This window comes from Grus americana, chromosome 3 (assembly GCF_028858705.1).
Source record: "Grus americana isolate bGruAme1 chromosome 3, bGruAme1.mat, whole genome shotgun sequence".
NCBI classification, from domain to species: domain Eukaryota; kingdom Metazoa; phylum Chordata; class Aves; order Gruiformes; family Gruidae; genus Grus; species Grus americana.
In genome coordinates, this window is record NC_072854.1 from 62,366,729 (window position 1) to 62,385,510 (window position 18,782).

At 38.3% G+C, this 18,782-nt stretch overlaps 1 protein-coding gene across 16 annotated transcripts in view; it reads left to right on the forward strand.

The window, feature by feature from the left end:
• The window catches only part of EYA4 (EYA transcriptional coactivator and phosphatase 4), a 159,124-nt gene that overhangs the window by 14,797 nt on the left and 125,545 nt on the right, over positions 1-18,782 (forward strand). For all 16 annotated transcript variants that reach the window (XM_054822053.1, XM_054822051.1, XM_054822050.1 and 13 more), the window contains exon 2: positions 4,923-5,023. In XM_054822053.1, the coding sequence (XP_054678028.1) occupies positions 4,991-5,023 (33 nt within the window). In that variant the 5' untranslated portion in view covers positions 4,923-4,990. The remainder of the gene's footprint in view (positions 1-4,922; positions 5,024-18,782) is intronic.

The window sequence follows — 18,782 nt, forward strand, 5'->3', positions numbered from 1 at the left end:
ATTTAGTGAGATTGCAGTGCATATGCACTAGCTCCTTGCTTGGATTCTCATTATCTGCCTTGCATAGCCTTTCATGCCTCAAACGTGCTTCACTCTCCTCAGATGGTCTGTAGGAATGGTGCAAACCTAGACAGAGGCTTTCCTGAGGCTGGAGGAGTTCAGACCCTGGAGGCTCTGCTCATTTTTTGACACCATACTGCTGCACGTCCTGCGCACGTTCAGTTGCAGTTACAAGCACTGAGTACTTCTACTATCACAGGTTTCTGAAGTAGAGCACTAGCAAATGAGAAATTGTTCTATGTGTGACAACTTCTCATTTAACATTTTGACTCTCAACCTGTGACTGTGGTAGAAATGAGTTCTTCTTTGTGGGTATGAGTTAATTGTGTTAACCACAGCAGCATTCTTTCTGTTTATTCTCTAGGCTTCTTGTCGACACATTTCAAAATGTAAAAACAATATAGTAAATTTGACTGACGTCGTGCAGCTCCTGTACTATACTGCCAGAGCATCATGACAGGGCATCACCATGGTATAACCTCAATAGTAGATGTTCTTCAGTTGAAAAAGAATAAAAAGATTCTGACAATGTGCTCAAGGGGATTATCCTGTGAAAAAAAATGTTGTGGTAGAAAGTGAGGACCACCCCCCCCAATAATTTCATTTGAGGAATCCAACTCCTAGTGGACCAAGAGAAGACTTTTTTCCTCAGATTTTGGGTTGAAATGAAAGGGTGGAAAATTTTTGTCTGATGGCCAAATTCCTTTCCCAGATGATGGATTCTTCTTGGAGCTCCATCTCTCCATCTGGCTGACTGAAGCAGCCTCTGAAATACACTTGGGAAACGTCAAGTGCTTTAAGGCTGTTTTTTACCTGTGGATCCCCAAGCTTTCTGCCTAGAGCTTATGAAAGTTGCAGCACAGGATCTTATTAGACATCATGTAGATAATGAAACTGCCTCAATCAGTTTATTTGTTGCAATTCTAATTTTCTAAAGAAATCATTGCAAGGGGAGAGATTATGCCCTTGCTCTCTTACATTTTCAATCATTTACAAAGTGGCATACAGCAGATCCTCAAGTAGTTTTTTATTTTTTTTAACTTATGGGTGTATCTCTGGGAGGAAACACATGTTTCTCCTCATAGTCGAGTCCTGGAAGTTGCAGTTTAAATTTGATGAAGTGTTTTATTCCCCCAGATAAAAATAAATAAATAAAAAATTAGATTTAAATGCATTTGTTGATGAGGAAAGTCAGGAATCCTCCTAATTAAGACATTTCTTAGAAAGGTAAAATTTTTATCTGGGAGCATAAAACACTTCATCAGTTTTAAAGCCACATCTGCAAGGACTGGATCAAGGGCAGAAACAGACTTTTTTTCTTCATTCTGGCTTGTCTGTGAGTTTAAGACTTTTAACAACAGTTTTAAAAATATTTAAACCCAGTTAGAAACACTTGCAACATAATAGGGATAAGAGTGCCTTCCCTCCCTCTGTTTTTAATCTGGTTCTCTTGATGGGATAAACTACAAGGTTGAATTGGTAACTGGATTATTGCCTCATAAAACAGCACGAGGTTACTATTATCCTTTAATTTTATATCTTTATTAGGGAGTAATGTTGGTCTTATTTAAATCACTGAGTTCTCTAATGGTTTTTCTCCTCTTTTACAAATTTATAAAACTAAACCCTAAAGGATTTGGTCTAAGTGCAATTGGCATAACTGCCATTATAAAAATCATTGTGTTAGCAGTTGGTTATAGTTATAATCAGCTGCTTTAACTGGGCTCAAAATGTAGCAGGATTTAACTGTTGATAGGTAGAATACCGATAAAATATTAATTCTGAATTTTATTTAAAAAAGCTCCATTTCCAGTAAGAGTATTCGAATTTTGAGGCAGTGTGAAGATGAACAACGGAGCCCTGGAAACTATTATAATATAGCATGTTCATGCAAAGGATATATTTAACACATCATGTATTTCTGAAAAGATTAAAGAAGCTTGTCTTTGTCTTGCAATTCAGTAAAGTAAGTTCAAAAATTCGTGAAGGTCAGTTTTTTTAGAAGATGACTAATGCAAGTGACATATAATGATGCGTTCCAGTGGATACATCCACCTAAATTTTGGGACACAACACACATATTGTTGGTGAGTCATAGGCAGTTCTTAATAGTAAAACTTCTGTTGGACTTACATGATTAGGATGTATTTAAAATATTGATACGCTTTTTTTTTAAGGAAAAATGTGACCTCGATCTGTTGATTTTAGTGTGCTTTGGCTAAGATAGAATCATAGAATGGTTTGGGTTGGAAGGGACCTCAAAGCCCATCTAGTTCCAACCCCCCTGCTGTGGGCAGGGACACCCTCCACTAGACCACGTTGCCCAAAGCCCCATCCAACCTGGCCTTGAACACTTCCAGGGAGGGGGCCTCCACAACCTCTCTGGGCAACCTGTTCCAGTGCCTCACCACCCTCACAGTAAAGAATTTCTTTCTAACATCTAATCTAAATTGACCCTCCTTCAGCTTAAACCCATTACCCCTTGTCCTGTCACTACACTCCCTGATAAACAGTCCCTCACCAGCTTTCCTGTAGGCCCCTTCAGGTACTGGAAGGCCGCAATTAGATCTCCCCAGAGCCTTCTCCTCCAGGCTGAACAACCTCAACTCTCTCAGCCTGTCCTCATAGGAGAGGTGCTCCAGCCAAGATCATGATCAATATGGAAAGAAACATGAATATAGGTCTGTCTGTTATGGTATGGCTCCACAGTTGAGTTGTAGTCGAGTTTCACACACAAAGTGAGGGATCCATCACCTTCAGTGACTGACAGACAGAGCGTTGCATGTTTCCATGCGAGCCAGGTACTGACTTTCAGTCAGTAAACTTAGAAACAGTCAAAAAATCTGTTCCCAATCTTGTATTTTACTACTGAGTGCTTGACCATTTCTTTCTGCAGGCAGTCTTACTAATGCAATAACATGCACACACTTCAAACTCTTAATTAAATTAAAGCAGATTTTGTGCTGAACTTATTCATGGAATATTTTAGGATCGGTTGTGAAAATTCGCCTTTGTGTTTGGAATTGCCTCCTTTGGCAGGGGCCGCCGCAGGAAATGCCATGTAGAGCTGCTTTCTCTCAAAATACCCATTGTTCTTGGTAAGCTCCTCTCTGAAATTTGCCTGTAGTGGGTGTTTTAAAGAAGCTTTTCTATTTGCCTTTTGTTTCTGTTGGACAAAGACTGCATAAGATTTTTACAAACACAAGGGTGTGGGCTCCATATGAACCAAAAAAACATGGGAGGTGCTTATTGTTTTGGTGAAGGCATCATGGGTGAAGACGCTGATGTCTTGGATCCCTCTGAAATTGAGAGGAGACTGAAGCCATTTTGAAAAACAGGAATTATTTTCAGCTTTCCGATAAGGTGAAATACATGCACCATGATTTGCTTGCAATTGGTCTTTTTCTTATGTAACATCATGGCAAAAATTAATGAAATGCGAATGAAAATCTTTTTGAAACTTAGAGAAGAGGGAAGGAAAACAGGAGAGTGTAATCTGGTGGCAGGAAAAAGGGGAAATAAAGGTGAGACTGGAAAGAAAGTAGACTGGGTCTGTAAACGTGCATGTGTGTATGTTCTAGGAAATACCTAACGCAAAACACAAGGAAATTTTGGGAGTTACGTTTTGGGGAGTAAACGGAGATACGGCAAGCAAGCGGCACTTCAGACTAAGAGAGGAGGTATTCACAGGGCGACGTGAGGTGGATGGGGATGAGTGGGTGCAGTGGCTTGTAGCTCCGTTTCCCTTCAAGTGTTCTGCGAGTGCCAACAGAGCTATACGCTGTTTAAGCTCAGGTGAGCAATGGTTACGTTTGTGCAAGTTGGAGGTAGCGTAAGGTATAAGCGCTTGCTGGTCAAAATTTAAAACAGAGATCCACAATAAGTTTATGTTACTGGACATACTCCCAGGTAGTGGTTTCTTGTTGATAGATGGTAATGGTGCCTTGTTGATAAACAAATCCAGGTTGTTTGGGTTCCTTAATTTATGTGTTTATGTACTGTTATATAGTTTGTTTTCTTTTAAATGTAATACTAGCTTTGATTAATAATAAGATTATTGCATATATGAAATATCCCTGGCACTTGTTCTAAATTATGCAACTTTGCGTAACTCCAAAGTGGATCTTTCCTGAGAATGGAGATTGTAATATAATTGTGTGGCCTTATAGTTAAGGTTACCATAATCATTCATTTGCAGAACTCTCAGAAAATCCAATTTTCCTTTTGAAGATCTCAATATCTGATGAGAGTGATTCACCCTATGAGAGAAGGCATAGACATAGCAGATAATTAGGGTAAATGTCTGTCATTTAGCACTTTATAGGGAGCTGCTTGTTATAAAGCACTTCGTGTATTTTATTTAATCCTGAAGGAATTTAATGGACCTTAGAGAGGGGACTTCATGCTGATAATTGCATAATAACCTCTTTCTGCCAGACACTTAATGACTAAGAGGATATCATTAAATGTGTATTAAGCAGTTTTGTTCGGCATTCCATAATTGTCTTCCTACTATATTCTCCCAAGGGTCATCTTTTGTTGTGTACTTAAACAGCTGCCTGTATTAAACATTTTAGCTTTTTTTATTGGTTTGTTTTCATAACCATTTTTTCTTGCAGGAGTTAAAGAATTATTACTTAGGTGTGTTCCTGTTTCTGTTCCTGTATTTTAGTTTCCCAAAACAATACTGGAGGTGTTGAAACATTGTATATGAAAATAGGCTTCAGAGAAGTCAGTGGCAACTTTGCTGCAGATTTTAGTGAAACCACAGCCTCAGTTAGGGTGTTTGTTTATTGCAGATTTACCTGAGGAGTGAGGACCACAGACTAACATGTTAATTTTTTCTCTTATTTTTAATTTAGACTACTGAGCTGTAAACTGAAGGGAAGATAATTTCTGCTTGTGGGGGAAAGAAGGGTGAATAACCTCCATGGAAGACTCTCAGGATCTAAGCGAACAGTCAGTAAGTACAAATGTTGCTAAACTGAATGGAATAAATTGAATTCTGTTCAAGTGGTGTTTGAAGGGATTTTACTTTGGATTTGAGAATTGTAGTAAGACCTGAGGAAAGCTTCTGAGCTTTTAGGTTCAAACTTTTTCCTAGTTCATGCATGAAATGAGTGGTCATACATGAAATGAGTGGTTTTAATCTTCAGTTTTACCTGTTGAAGGTAAAAGATCATAGTTATATAGGATTTTGCAGTACTGAAATTGTTGGAGGGCTGATGGATATAATTAAGGTATACTGGAAGAATAAAATGTTAAAAGCTTGCACAGTGGTATGCCTTGTTCAAATAATTGTATCAAAATGTGTATCCATAATGGTCTGTCAGTTTTGCCAAAGCAAGAGTTACCAAAAATGTGAACAAGAAATTTCAGATGGTCAGACTGTGGCAGATGACATACGTGAATTGTTTCAAGGGGACTGTGAGAATTGGCAGTGTATCTCCCTGTTCCATGTCAGAGGGAGATTCCCCTTGTCATCGATGAAGTAGCTGGGACAAACAGGGTGGACATTTCTTCTCCTTTTTCCTTTCTAATTTTTCCTTTCCCTTAAGGATGTGCTCTCCAGACTTCCTTACCACCAGGCTGCAGTTCTGAGGAGGTGGCATGCTCCCATCAAATTTAAAGTTGGCTGGGCTTGCCATCCAAAATACTGGCTTTGTTTTTACCATCTTAATTTCTAGTGGTCACAGTACTGGCAGATTTTGAGTACTGTGATCCCCACGAGTCTCAGCTTGGGCTCAGTGTAATAAAGATCAATAAAGGGATTTCATATTTCTATTTCTGACATGCTGAAAGAGGTTATCCATGTAATAAACTAGTTTTAATATCTTTTTTTATAGCAGAGACTTTATAGGTAACTCAATTGCAAGGAACTGAGAAGAGCTTGCATGTCTTTTTAAAATGTCAGTAATTTACTTTAATAAGGAGTACTTTGCTCCTGACTGGATAGCTCCTATCTGAGACTTTATCTTGGATTAGAGTTTTATTGCTGATTTAAAGTAGTACAGAACTGGAAAGTCTTAACAGTGTCTTAAGTCACCATGGTGGCACTACTTAGGACATCTGCACAGGTTTATGTGTTTAAACTATTCCCAACCAAAACTTTAGAACATATAAAAGCTGCATGGCTTCATAATTTAATAAAGTTTTATAAAGGTCATAAAAGATTAAGTAGGAGTTCTTCTCTCATAGTCTGTGAAACAATTATTCTGTGCAGTATGCATAGTAAGGTTATTAATAGGAAGTAGACGAGCCAGTTTAGCTTAGTGCAAAAATATGTTTTCATAGTGGTTAAAATGTTGTTGCACGACTGGATGCCTGATAAATGCATACTTTAGTAGCCATTTTACTACCTTATCGTAGTCTAATTTCTGCAGTATTTTTCATAGTTACTACATAGCTTTATGCTAATATGTGAGAAGTCTTGCAGATTACAGACCGAGGTGAAATCTGTGCCCTGTTGCATATGGAGATAGGACTTGCTGTCCTTACGCTGTCGTTAGTGTCACAGAAAATTGTGATATAAGAGTTTATTCTTCATACTTGTTGCTGAACAGTGGCAGAACTTCAACGTAACGGGTGGGAAGAGTCCCCTTTCATCACTCCCTGCATCCAGGTGTGCACCCAGACTAAGATCTCACCCAGGTGTTGGGCAGCGTCCTGGGAAAAGGAATTGTGGTGTGAAGCCTGTCTGCCTAGAGCAGATATCGAACCTTGATTTCCCCACTTCAAGAGCCTTTTCACTATTATATAAGGATTCAACTCCTCTCACAGCCAAGTTTTTAAAAAGAAAATAGTGTTTCTGGCTTATTTCTTTAAAAGCCGCTCAACAGGACTCTAGGCTAGAGATCTCGGGTAGAAGGAGGCGTTCTCTAGCCAAGGCTTTGGTGGTTTAAGCTCCAGGAAACTGGGGATGTGTACCTTATACCCCTTCTGCTTGTACTGTTCTGGTGTTTTGTAGTTGTTAATGTGTTTTGTACTGGTTAGCTCTAGGCAGTTTCTGCTCATCATGCAGGATTCCTGGTTCTTGACATGTTCAAGGAGCCTAGGTACTTCGTTCCATCTTCAGGATTCCTCTCTGGGAGCTGAATGCGTAAGATTTAGATCGCGGAAATTGAAGGAGCCCAAGGATCTAGCCACTGCTGCAAGTGTATTAGATTGTGTGAATAAGCATGAATGCAAGACCTGTGCTCAAACTTGTGCTGGCACCTTGCCCCGAATATTCTAGTCCTCGGTTACTTGAAAGACTGCCTGTCTCTGCAACCGAGATGGGTTAGAAGGTACTTGCTGTTGGATAGCATGTTTGATGGACAGTTGAGTTTTCTGAATAGAGAGATGCCTTTATTGAATCCATTTCCCCAGGCAGGTCATCCTTGGGAAAGGAGGCCAGGCACATTTACTTGGGTTAGTTAACAAGGTTAATTTTCAAGTTTTATTTTAAAGAAAAGAAATTATCCTAATTTCTGCAAGTAGGTCATCCTCCTGAATATGATGGACTGGCGTGTAGCTTTTACTGTGACAGTCTTCTCCATAGTTCTGAGATCCCTACTATTGTTCTAACTCTCAAGTTTTTGTTGGTTACCCTGTCTTCTGTTCTTTTAAAATACACTAATAAGAAACAATTGGTTCTATGATTGCTGTCCTTAAACTATATCACAGTCAGGTGAAACTGATCTGATCTTAGTTATGAGCAGTTCTACAGCATCCCTGTTGCCCTACAACGAATAAACTCTTCCACTTTTGTCTCAGAGCAGTGACTGCGTGACCACATGTTGCTTCAGAAACCTAAGTGCACCCCTGTTCTCTGAGCCTCTAAAGAAGTGCCTTTGACTGAATTGAGCAGCTGCTGTGTTTTCTGAGATGCCGTCTTGATTAGATGTAATATATACACCATTTATTGCATTATGCCACTAATTTATTTATTTTTCCCTGTTTTTATTTGTAGTAAATTCCTTGCCCCTGCTACATTTTAAATCCTTATGCACCGACTGACCAGAAGTCAGGCTCCTTGCCTGCTTGTCGTACCGTAGAGCCTCCGTGCCAAGAAGTCTGTCATGCTTGCTTTCCTCTGCCTTCTTGCTCCCAGTTCCATGTGGCAGAGGTGGGGGGATCTAGTCTGAATCCAGATTGTACAGTGATCAAAAGAGTCAGAATCACAGTGGAGTTTACTATACTTCGCTTTTCCTGTCTTCACACACAACCGCGTAGGTAAATAGCTGTGTTTTGGAAGATCAGCAGGAAAATGATGCAAGTTACTGCCTGCCACAGAGGAGAGCTGGGTTCCATCCGGTGCCGCTGAGATCCAGGGAGTTCCTGCAGCCGGCGTGGAGCGGGCTGGGCTGGGGCTCATCAGTGGCTCTGTACCCTTGGGGGGGGCGGGCTGTGTCCTAAAGAGCTCACTACTCTCTTTTCCTTTCCCAATTCAGATGCAGAATATGCTCGTACATCTTGCATAGGAAGGAAATTTGTTTATGAGTATTCTGAAAGAAATAGAAGAAAATAGTAGCACAGGCATTTTACAGACAGAAGAAAATAACCAAAGGGCCCTTTTTATATTCTGGTGTGATGTCTGTCACCATGTGCGGGCTGCTACTTATCAAGTAAAAGAATACTTAAAGCCACATAAATTGATTTTACTCAGACAGATGTAGCTAGGTAAAAATGTAGTTTTAATAACTCTGATTGCCATAGATTTTATACACACTAAATTAAAAAAAGTAGAAGATATATTGAAACACATTAGATTTTATATTACTATTATTGCTATAGTTCAAAATAAATATGCTGATTTTTACTAAATTCTAACTAGACTGCTTTTTCAAAAGATGCATGTTAAAAATTCTTCTATTTAGTTTTGAAATGGGAGAGAAAGAAACTTTACAGATCTTGTATTTATGAAGAATCCAGTAATCAGGAGACAAAAGTTTTTTAAGACTGGTCTTGGAGATGGTTAATAAAACGATAAATATTTAGCACCTAAATAGTCCTATGTTGTGCCTTGGTGTAGCAAACAAACATAGGATTTTGAGAACTACAGAGGTTTTACACTCTTTATTTTATCTTTTTTCTAGTCATTGTTTGCTGTTCAATCTGTATTAGTAGAAGAAAAATAATTTGGCTGCTAACTTGCTAGTTTAGGATTTCAAAGGGCCTTATTAGAAACTGGTGTAATTTCATCCCCTGGCCCTTTTATATAACAGCGTGCATATTTAGATTACTTCATTTTAACCTAGAATTAAACAATAGATTGCAGTGCTGTAGGACGGGACACTAGCAGATGTGAGGCTAAACCTGACTGAACAGGTTTTCATTTTTGTGACGTTTGGACAATCATCCCCATTGTGCCCTGGGTAAGTTATTTGTTTTTCATCAGATTATACAGACTATCATATCTGTTACTTGCATTTATGCCCTACTTGCAGCTGGACAATCCCTGGCAACCTTTTCAGACAGTGTTGTTTCCCCGTTTGTGTTTTGTTTTAACGTGTGAAGGCGTCAGATGTGATCCCCTTGCATTTCAGTTTTCAGCCGTAGCTCCTTCTCTGTCGCATGAGCCCTGCACCTGCAGCGTTTAGTCTTCTCCCCTCTGGGGTGGGCAGCCTGCTCACACCCTGGGAACTTTGGTTAAAGCTCGTTTCAATGAAATGAAAAATAGTTTAAACTCTTTTACTGAGTTTTAAGTGTCAGTCACAGTTTAGAAGACTGTTCTGTATCGCAGCATAGCACATAGTGGTTCTTATCTCTGCGATATCAGTATTTGTAGGACTCGGAATATTACAGGCAATTCATCTTGTTAAATTAGCGATGTTGGTTGAAAGAGACCTCTGGAAGTCATCTAGGCTAGCTTCTGGTCATGAAATGCTGGCAGTATGCACAAATATTTCACTGTTACGAAAGCAATGAACTATATTAAATATCAGTAAGCGAGTACCTTCTGAAGGAATTACGGGTTTAGCAAGCACAAATAGTTGCCTTAATGAGTGATTGTTTGCTTTTAACTAAAAACAGTCATTGAAGAAAAATGCATAACTTGAAGTCAGTTGAAGTAAAAGAAAATCAGCATGTCTTTTCCAAGGTATATTTCAGAGCATTTTTGAGAGTTGCTTATGTATTTTATTAGCCCCTATCTATAGACACAGAAATTGGCACAGAGAGATGGCTTGCTGTGTGTGATCCAAAATTATCACCCACTTTGAATTACAGTGGATCAAGAATAAAGTGTAATACCATCATTCCTTGTCTGTAGTCTAATAGGAAAGTATAGAAAATTGACAGGGCTGAATCTTTCACATTCCAACAGATTTGATGTAGGTACGTCGCTGCTGTTCTCTCCCTGCTGCAAGACCTTCACATATGGTGTAACAACCTCTGCGAACACATAAATACTCTTTTTCTAACTACTTTGTCTTCTACCACTTCAGCATTCTGTCACTTCTATACCATAATCCACCAGTGATAAATTTGAAGGTGCTTTTTCCAGGCTACATTAGTGGTTGTGTGTGTGTTTTTATTTTTCCTGTTCACCAAATGGGACAGACCAAAAGAGACAAGCAGATATTGCATTTTGAGATGAGGAGTAAACTGAGCTGAGTCGCGTGTTGTATGAATTGCATATCCTTGGAGAAATACAGTTTGGCATTGGTCAAAGATACAAATATTCACTGTTGACACACACATAATAGAAATGTGCGTTTCTTTCTGTGTTAATTAAAATTATGATTTGAAAACACTTTTCTTTAAAAGCTGAATAGACAGTCTCTTAAAAAAATATCCAAGAGAGTGAGACAGAATAACATTCATGGCAAGATGGGGTGAGAAGAGGGCTTGGCAAACAAACAGACACATTCCTGTCATCGGCACCGTCACGTCTCCTCTGGTTCAGCTCTCCACCTGTCTCCTGGAAGATGTTACTTAGTCAGTATCAGAGGTTTAAATGGAAAGGCATTGTATGGGCTGTGTTTAATAACAAGGGAAACCAATAAAAGAAGTATGTTCTGTTGTCACATACTGTCCTTGGAGTGCTGACAAGGACTGACACATAACTACTATATAGCTTGTTGTGACTGGTATTCCTGGCTCCAGAGAGGCCCCAGACTGGAATTTTAGGGATGAAACTCCTTGGGAAAATTGCTACTTCCGTAAGGTACATGAACTTCCCTCAAGATAGATACCGCCTTCTGCACAGAGGGCTCTAGGGTTCCTGGAGCATGGTGTTCTGTATTAATAGTAATGTTATAGCACTGATGCTATAGGGGTAGCAGAGGCGACTTATATTCTAACAGAAAATACGACTAGAAAAAAAATGGAAAAAAATTGCAGGTACAAAAATTTCTTTTCAAGGCCTGAAAACTGGGCTGACTTAGACCTTCTTTGGAGCTTCAACAAGGCCTTATTCACCTAAGGTTTGTATATGTGCATGTACACATAAGATTTGAAACATATGAACCAGTCTAATAAAAGGTATTGCCTCTCCCTATAAATGGTGCTTCTTTATATTAAATCATCAGAATCTGACAGACGCATTTCAAGCTCTGCAGATGGATTTTGCTTGTAAGATATGATACATGTTTAAGCATTTTAAATGCCAAGTTTATAAATGGTTTTTAAATTGATTTTAACATTGCATGTTAACTTAGAATTACTCACAAAATTTCCAAGGATGTCCATGTCAGTCCTATCTGTGAATGCAAAATGAAAATACAATAATTTCCTTAGGACAGTGATTGTACATCAGCTTAGGCTGATGTACACTTGACAGTGTCCAGGTGATGTTAATATGTCCAGAAATACTTTCTTCTTCAGTAAAAAAAGGGCTAGAGTTTTGTAATGCACACAAAATATTTGACAATATGACAGCCAATCAATCTTCTCCAGCCTTTTCATTTTGTAAGGCTAAAAGCCCAGCGCTTTCATGTCTATTAAATGACTATGTCTACATTTTCATGTGAAAAGTATGGATTACACTGAACATATATTTGGTTTATTCTCATTTGATTATTGTAAAAAGTCCAGATGCAGCAGTGTGCTGAAGAATGTGCGCGACTTAAGGGATGTGATTAAGCCCAATGAAATTAATGGGATTTCTCATGTGCTTTAAGTTAGGCATGGCTCACACAGTTTTCTGGAAAAGACTTGGAAATACAGTACAAAATAAAAGCAATAATTTCAGAAATATTTTATTAGCAAATACTTCTGAATGATTTGTGGCTATGGCTAATATTTGTTCAGCATCATATAACGGTCATGGTTTCTTTCTTCTCCCAGTAGTAACTTTTCTCTGAGCTCTACCTCAATATCTGAGTGGTTGACTTGCAAGTCGAGTCCTATTAAAAAAGAGAAGAATGACAGGGAGAAGTGTTACATTTTTAAATAATAAAATGACAGTAGAAGAAGAATCTAATTTCTTATTTTATAAAGTATGTCTTAAACACATTGAGCACATGCAGACCCATTAAACCACAGTCACATCCTTGTGCTCTTTTATATTAGGTTAAGTCTGTAGCAACTTAAGAGAGTAAAAGTTAAGAGTGTTGAAATGTTATGGCTACAGTGAATGGAAACAGTTTTGTCATAATATAATTTAAGACAGAACTTGTCCCAGAGGCTTGCATTGAAGAAACAATGCAAAACTTGTGTTGCTTATTTTATTGTTTATTAATTAGTAAAATAATTTGTTTTAAGATTGGTTCATCCTCCATGCTCCTGAAAGCAACACCTGATGGCAGATGAGAATATTGTTGCTGTAGCGCGCTTCGCAGCGTGCCAGCACTTGTACTTCAGCCGTGACCGTGCTTTAGCCCAAGAGATCCACCCACCCAAACGTGCAGCACCATTGCAGCTCAGGTACATCAGGTTTGTGTTGGAGCGTTGCTCTTATAAAGGCAACTTCTAGGTGAGAAACTAAGTTTATTTCGGCCAAGGCCAAAGCTGACTGAACAAGCCTTTTCTTAAATGTGGCAAGAGACCTAGTTTATCATAACTCTCTCTTTGTCCATATATGTTAACTGCATCCTGACATTGGTTTCATGATATTTAAGGCAAAAACCAGGCCAGAATGTTGTTGACCAGAGCCACTAATAAGCTGAGTGTTTGTCATTTGTCAACTAACAACAGAGCTGAGAAATACTCTGAAAAGATATGTAGTTGTCTAAGTGTTTAAGAACCTGTACCTGAAATTGAAGGGTGTTTTTACAGAAAATTTACTCACCATGGAAAATCTAGGCCACTTAGAGTAAAATTTTTGTGTTTCAGTGCAGTCATGAGCTTTTCCCATTTTCCAGGTGCATTGCTTAAAACAAAAAAAAAAGAGAGAGGAAAAAAAAAAAGGAGAGAAAAAGTCCAGTGGTTTGCACAGGTGCCTTTGGATAAGCCTGAGTCTCAAATGCAGTAGGACTTGCTGGTTGATGCTAGCGTGTTCTTTTGCTGACACCAGTAGAGGATAGAGCGTATCTGGGCCATAGGCAGAGAAGACATTTCTTTCTGTGTTTGAGACTGATATAAATTCTAATCTGAAAAGTTTAATGTGCTTTCCTGTAGTGAAAGGAAAAGCTGTATACAGAGATCTGAACAATCTTGTGGTCAAATGTTCTTTACAACATAAATTGTCACTGGTATGCACTGGAAAAAAACAATCTTTATAGTAAATAGCAACATTACAATAATATATTTTTAATTGTTTAACAGGAATAAAAATAGCAGTGTAACAAGGCCCAACATATTATGGTACTATGTATGTATTGCCAATGTAATACTTTTAGTGTGCTCAGCATACTGTGTGGCTTTCCTGACAAATTTCTGGAAGAAGTTTAAAATATACTACTTTCCAGTGCCAACTGACATGCTTTTTTTATGCTAATGGAGAATATGTGAGGGGTTTACTTTTTTCCTTGTGAAAACACCTGCTGAAGTTAGAATTTGGTAGCATCAAAAGGAAGAGAATCTGCTGCGAAACAGATTTCAAAGTGGGGACTAAACACAGTGGTTTTATTCTTGGGATCCTTCAAGTATCCTACTCGGCCTTGTTGCTAAGCTCAGGTGTATGCAGGTTGGCATTCTCATCTGTATTTTAGGTATGCTCTTTACATCTGACTAGCAGGGCAGGTACAAGGGAAGGTACTTGGGAGAGCGTCTCTGATTCAGAGGACCTGGAAGAAAGGTGAACGTGGATCCCTAATGCTTCTTTGGTTCCTTCTCTCGCTTTGCCTCCCATTCTCAGCCCCCACAGGCTGGAAAATACTGGACATAGAATTTTCAAGGCATATATGATATAATTTGATAAGGTAATATGGAGCTGGAATGTTAAATCTGAATCTTAGGTTAAATATAGGGGAATGAATGTTAACTGACCCTGATTTTTGCTCTTTAGGATTTTTTTTCTTTTTTTTTTTTTTTTTTTGTGTGTGGTGGAAGCAGTGACTAATGGGATTTCTGTCATGAAAAAAATCTTTAGTCATTCCCGATTCTGTTAAACCATGTTTGGCTTTACATTTTTAGTCTTTGGTTCTGGGCCACATGAAATTTTTGTTTATGTGATTCAGTCAAAGTATACAGGGGAAGGAGCTAAAGCAAACCTCACTTATTTCTGAAATGAAAAAGAATGGTTTTCTTATTTCATTTAGCAATGCTAAAATTTATTTAATTAATTTATTTAATTATTAATTAAAAAATTAGCACAGGTTTTCAAGTTTCAGTTTGTCACGCAGTCACCTTCCCTGTGGTACCACTCATGGCTTTGTAGTGAAATGCTTTGGGGTGCCACCTGAGCATGTTTGAGATTTACATAGTAAATGCCCGCAGCTTGAGAACCTCATGTTGCTGGTCATGGCACTGTCGATACTAAATTCCTTCTTTAAAAAAGTCAAACTATGATTGTAGTTCAGAAACCAGCAACAAGTAATGTGTGCTTAAACCGTTTTTAGGAATTCTTTTTACCACCTCTGAGTAAATAGGATTTGTGCATTCATCAGCCCAGGTAGGAATAAGTGTGAGAAAGAACTTGTTCACTAAATGCAGATCCTCATAGTGTCCCTTGAGCAGTTAGAAAAACCTGTAGTTGCTCTTTTTTTCCACCCATTGAAAGATTCTTACTCTGCCATTAAAATTCTTCTAGTAGCCTCTACCTTGAGTGCAGCACGTTGCTTCCCAGCAGTTCAGGCATTTCCTTGAGTGGGATGGGCTGTCATTTCCTCTCCTCCGTTTTAGCTTGGTTTATTTCAGATGTGAAGTAAACTTGATAGTATGACAATTTTTCAAATAAAGAAATTAAAATAATTCTGCAATGAAATCTGTGGAGCATTTCTATCCTTTCAGTAGATTTTACCATCAGAGGGAGCAATGTGTTCTATACTTAACAGACTCAGTTATCTTGTTATCCTGTGTTTTACATCAACCACTACTAATTGCATTTATTTAAACAGCCTGGCAGGTATTGGCCTTGAGAGACCCTGACCCATTTTGTGCATCTGAACTTCACTTGCTTACTTGCTGGTCGCCATGCGTTGTTCCAGGATGCTTTTAATCTCATTTATTTCAGGAACCCGATTCACTTAGCCCTCACTGCGTCAGACACAGGAGTCTCTGTTCTCAGGGAAGTACAGCAGATAGCAAGAGTCAATGCTGTGCACTGTCAATCAGATCCTGTATACAGGGGTCTAACTGTTCAGGAGCTTGAATCCAACCACAGTTTTCCTTTATATACATTTAATTGGTTTCTTGTACGCTGAGCTACTGGTTATCATCTTCCATTATGTATCTAGTATCTACTTTTCAAGTGATTAAGTACACAGACTAAGCTGAAGCACCAGTCATTAGCACATTCACATGTTTACACTAAATAATCTGTATTTGTTTATTTCTTTCTCTGTACATTCTCTTCCATGTAGCTGTAGTGGTTCTTCAGTGGTGCTAGAGCTTTGATGGGCTACGGACATCCGGACATCCTGCTCTTTATCCTGGTACCTAACTGTTTGTCTATCATGTTCTCAAATTCATTGCCCAAGTTAAATAGCTTTGATGATGAGTTTTCATGGTTTTTTAGTACTTCATTCATAAAAGATTCATAAAAATGAATCATAAAGATCCATAAAAATTAAGACAATTTTATCCCCTTTTCACATATTTTTGAGGATGCAAAGGGTCTCATATCATCACTTTATTATTTCAAATGGAATGCATTTACATGTTTATTAATAAATGTAGTAAATGACAGTTTAAACCATACTTTTCAGGGCATCACAAGTGAAGATCATAGGCTTCCAAGGAGTTGATAGAATACTGAGTTTCATGTATGACTTGCTTTTAAGACAAGGAATCCGGAGTTTAATTAATTGAAGGAAACTGTTACATTTTTCTTGCAAGATGCTGAATTTAATCTGGAGATGACTGCAAAATGAAATTAGCAGTAGAGGAATAGTCTGTAGGACCAAGGGCAGTTATGTGATGCATCACTGGTTGATCGTTTATAAACTCTTCAGTTCTTTCTTGTTAGTACTAGAGTTCAATAGTACTTAATTTTGACAAAAGCAAACACATACTGATAAGATTTCCCTGAAAAATCAACATTGGCCTGAACTTTCCAGGTTGAAATAATATCTAATTTTCATTTAAACAGGGTAAAATTAGCTAACATTTTGAGAACCTTATCCTGAACGATTTACTGAAAATCTCATCATGTAATTTAAACTGTATTTTAGAATATGTCTATGGTAGCAGATGTATTACAATAATAATGTTACACTTCAGCTGCTTTTCTGATGCTGTTGGATGTGTTCTGGTTTGGACTCTAACCTTGTCAAAGGTTCTGTTGAAAGTCTTGGTGTTGAGCTGTGATAAGACTCTGAATAACTGTCTAACAGGACATCCTGCCAAATATAATCAGGTTTGAAGAAGTGACGTATTTGTCTGCAGTTGATAGGTTTGGAAAGTCTACAGACTTGCTTTACATTTTTATCTAAATGCCTGTGTATTGATAAAAGACTTAGAATTATTTAGAATATTGACATTTTATACTTTCTGTAGCCATGCAGCTACAGAAATGATTGATGTTTCTTTTTTATGTCTACAAAAATTGAATACATATATAGAGCCTGATCCCAACATAATTATTTTTGTGTCATGCAGCTGTAAAATTCACCAGTTGTGGACAGCCTATCAGTAGGGTGTCAAGCAGACCTACTGTGCAAAGAGCTTATGTGAGCACTTAAAAAAGACAGGAGAAAAAGAGGTATGTTTAGATCGCTCTAAGTGCTACTTTCATCTTCTGTGGTGTATGGGAAATTGTGTATTTTGTCAGACAAGGAAATCTTGGTGTGGTCTACGTGCTAAAATACATAATGATAAAAAGCAGACTATAATGGTCAGTGAGCTTGTACTACATATTCCTTCATGGATGAATGAATTTCTCACGTTTACGAAGAGCCTACTGTGCATCAAAAAGACCTCTGTAAAATGTTATGTCTAAATGTGCTTCCATTTATAACTGATCTTGCAATAATAGTGCTGCAGATATGACGTGATTGTAGCTCTGCAAATCATGCTTCCAAATTCACCCAGCTTACCTGTAAGAGCGTGGAGCTAACAAAGAACTGTAATTATGCCAGGGATGGTGCTTTAGTCTTTGCTGTCTGGGTTCACTTAACATGACGTGCATTGAAGAGGAAGGATGCCAGCTGGTTGTAAAAGGGCTGGAGTGTGGCTTCTTTAAAATCACCAGTTACAGAAACCCATCTGGCATGTCCTAAGAGCAGGAGCTGACCTACTAGCTGTCCTCCTCCAATTTCCAGCAGCCTCAAGGGACACTCTTGAGGCCTTTAGTGAATACAGGATGCAGTGTCTAACCAGGAACGATGCAGTATTTCAAAACGTCTGAAATTTTCAGCTGAGTGTTTCACAGTGCTCAAAAATTATAATTGCTGCTAGCATAGTTTCAGAAAAAGATGAGAGAAAATATCAACATTCACAATCCCGTCTAGTGTATTTTTAAAAACATAATGAGTACACCATAAAACTCAGGAAAAGGAAGGAAGGAAGGAAGGAAGGAAGGAAGGAAAGGAAGGAAGGAAGGAAAGAAAAGAAACAACACAGCTGATAAACCCCACTGGAAATCTCTCCTTTATTATTCTATGGAAATGGACATTTCCCTTTTTGGAGTTTGAAGCTTTTTTGGAGTATGAAACTTTATTACCATTAGTAGTAGCCAGTATCCTTCCAGCAGACTTTCTTTGTCTTCCAGTTGAGCCATTCCCTGGATAGTGAACGGAAGAAAATACAGTAATGTGTATTTTTCTTCATAAGTAGTATTTTAAGCAATCGTTCAAATGAAGAGACTCAGTTTGTGAGTTTTGGCTGTGCATGGTTTGCATGGTTTCCTTTCTATGTCCGTGCAGCGCTAGTTACCTGGCCCCTTGGAGACTGGAAGGATTTAACTGGAGCCATCACTGCTTAAGCAATGTAATTTTAAAAGTCTTTCTAGGCAAGGCTGTCCTGTAACTCTCAGCTAAAATGGAAAACATCAACAAGGTTGTTTATTTTACTGAAATAGTATGACAACTTTGAATTCCTGTAACTTACTCTCACCTCTCCAGTAGCAAGGCTCTAGTAGCAGCGACACATTAATTCCTCTAAAGAAAAGGATTGCAGTACATAGATGAGAAAGAATGTCTGAAGTGCAGAATAATGACACTAGCATTGACAGTTTTATGTGGACTATTTTTCTCAAC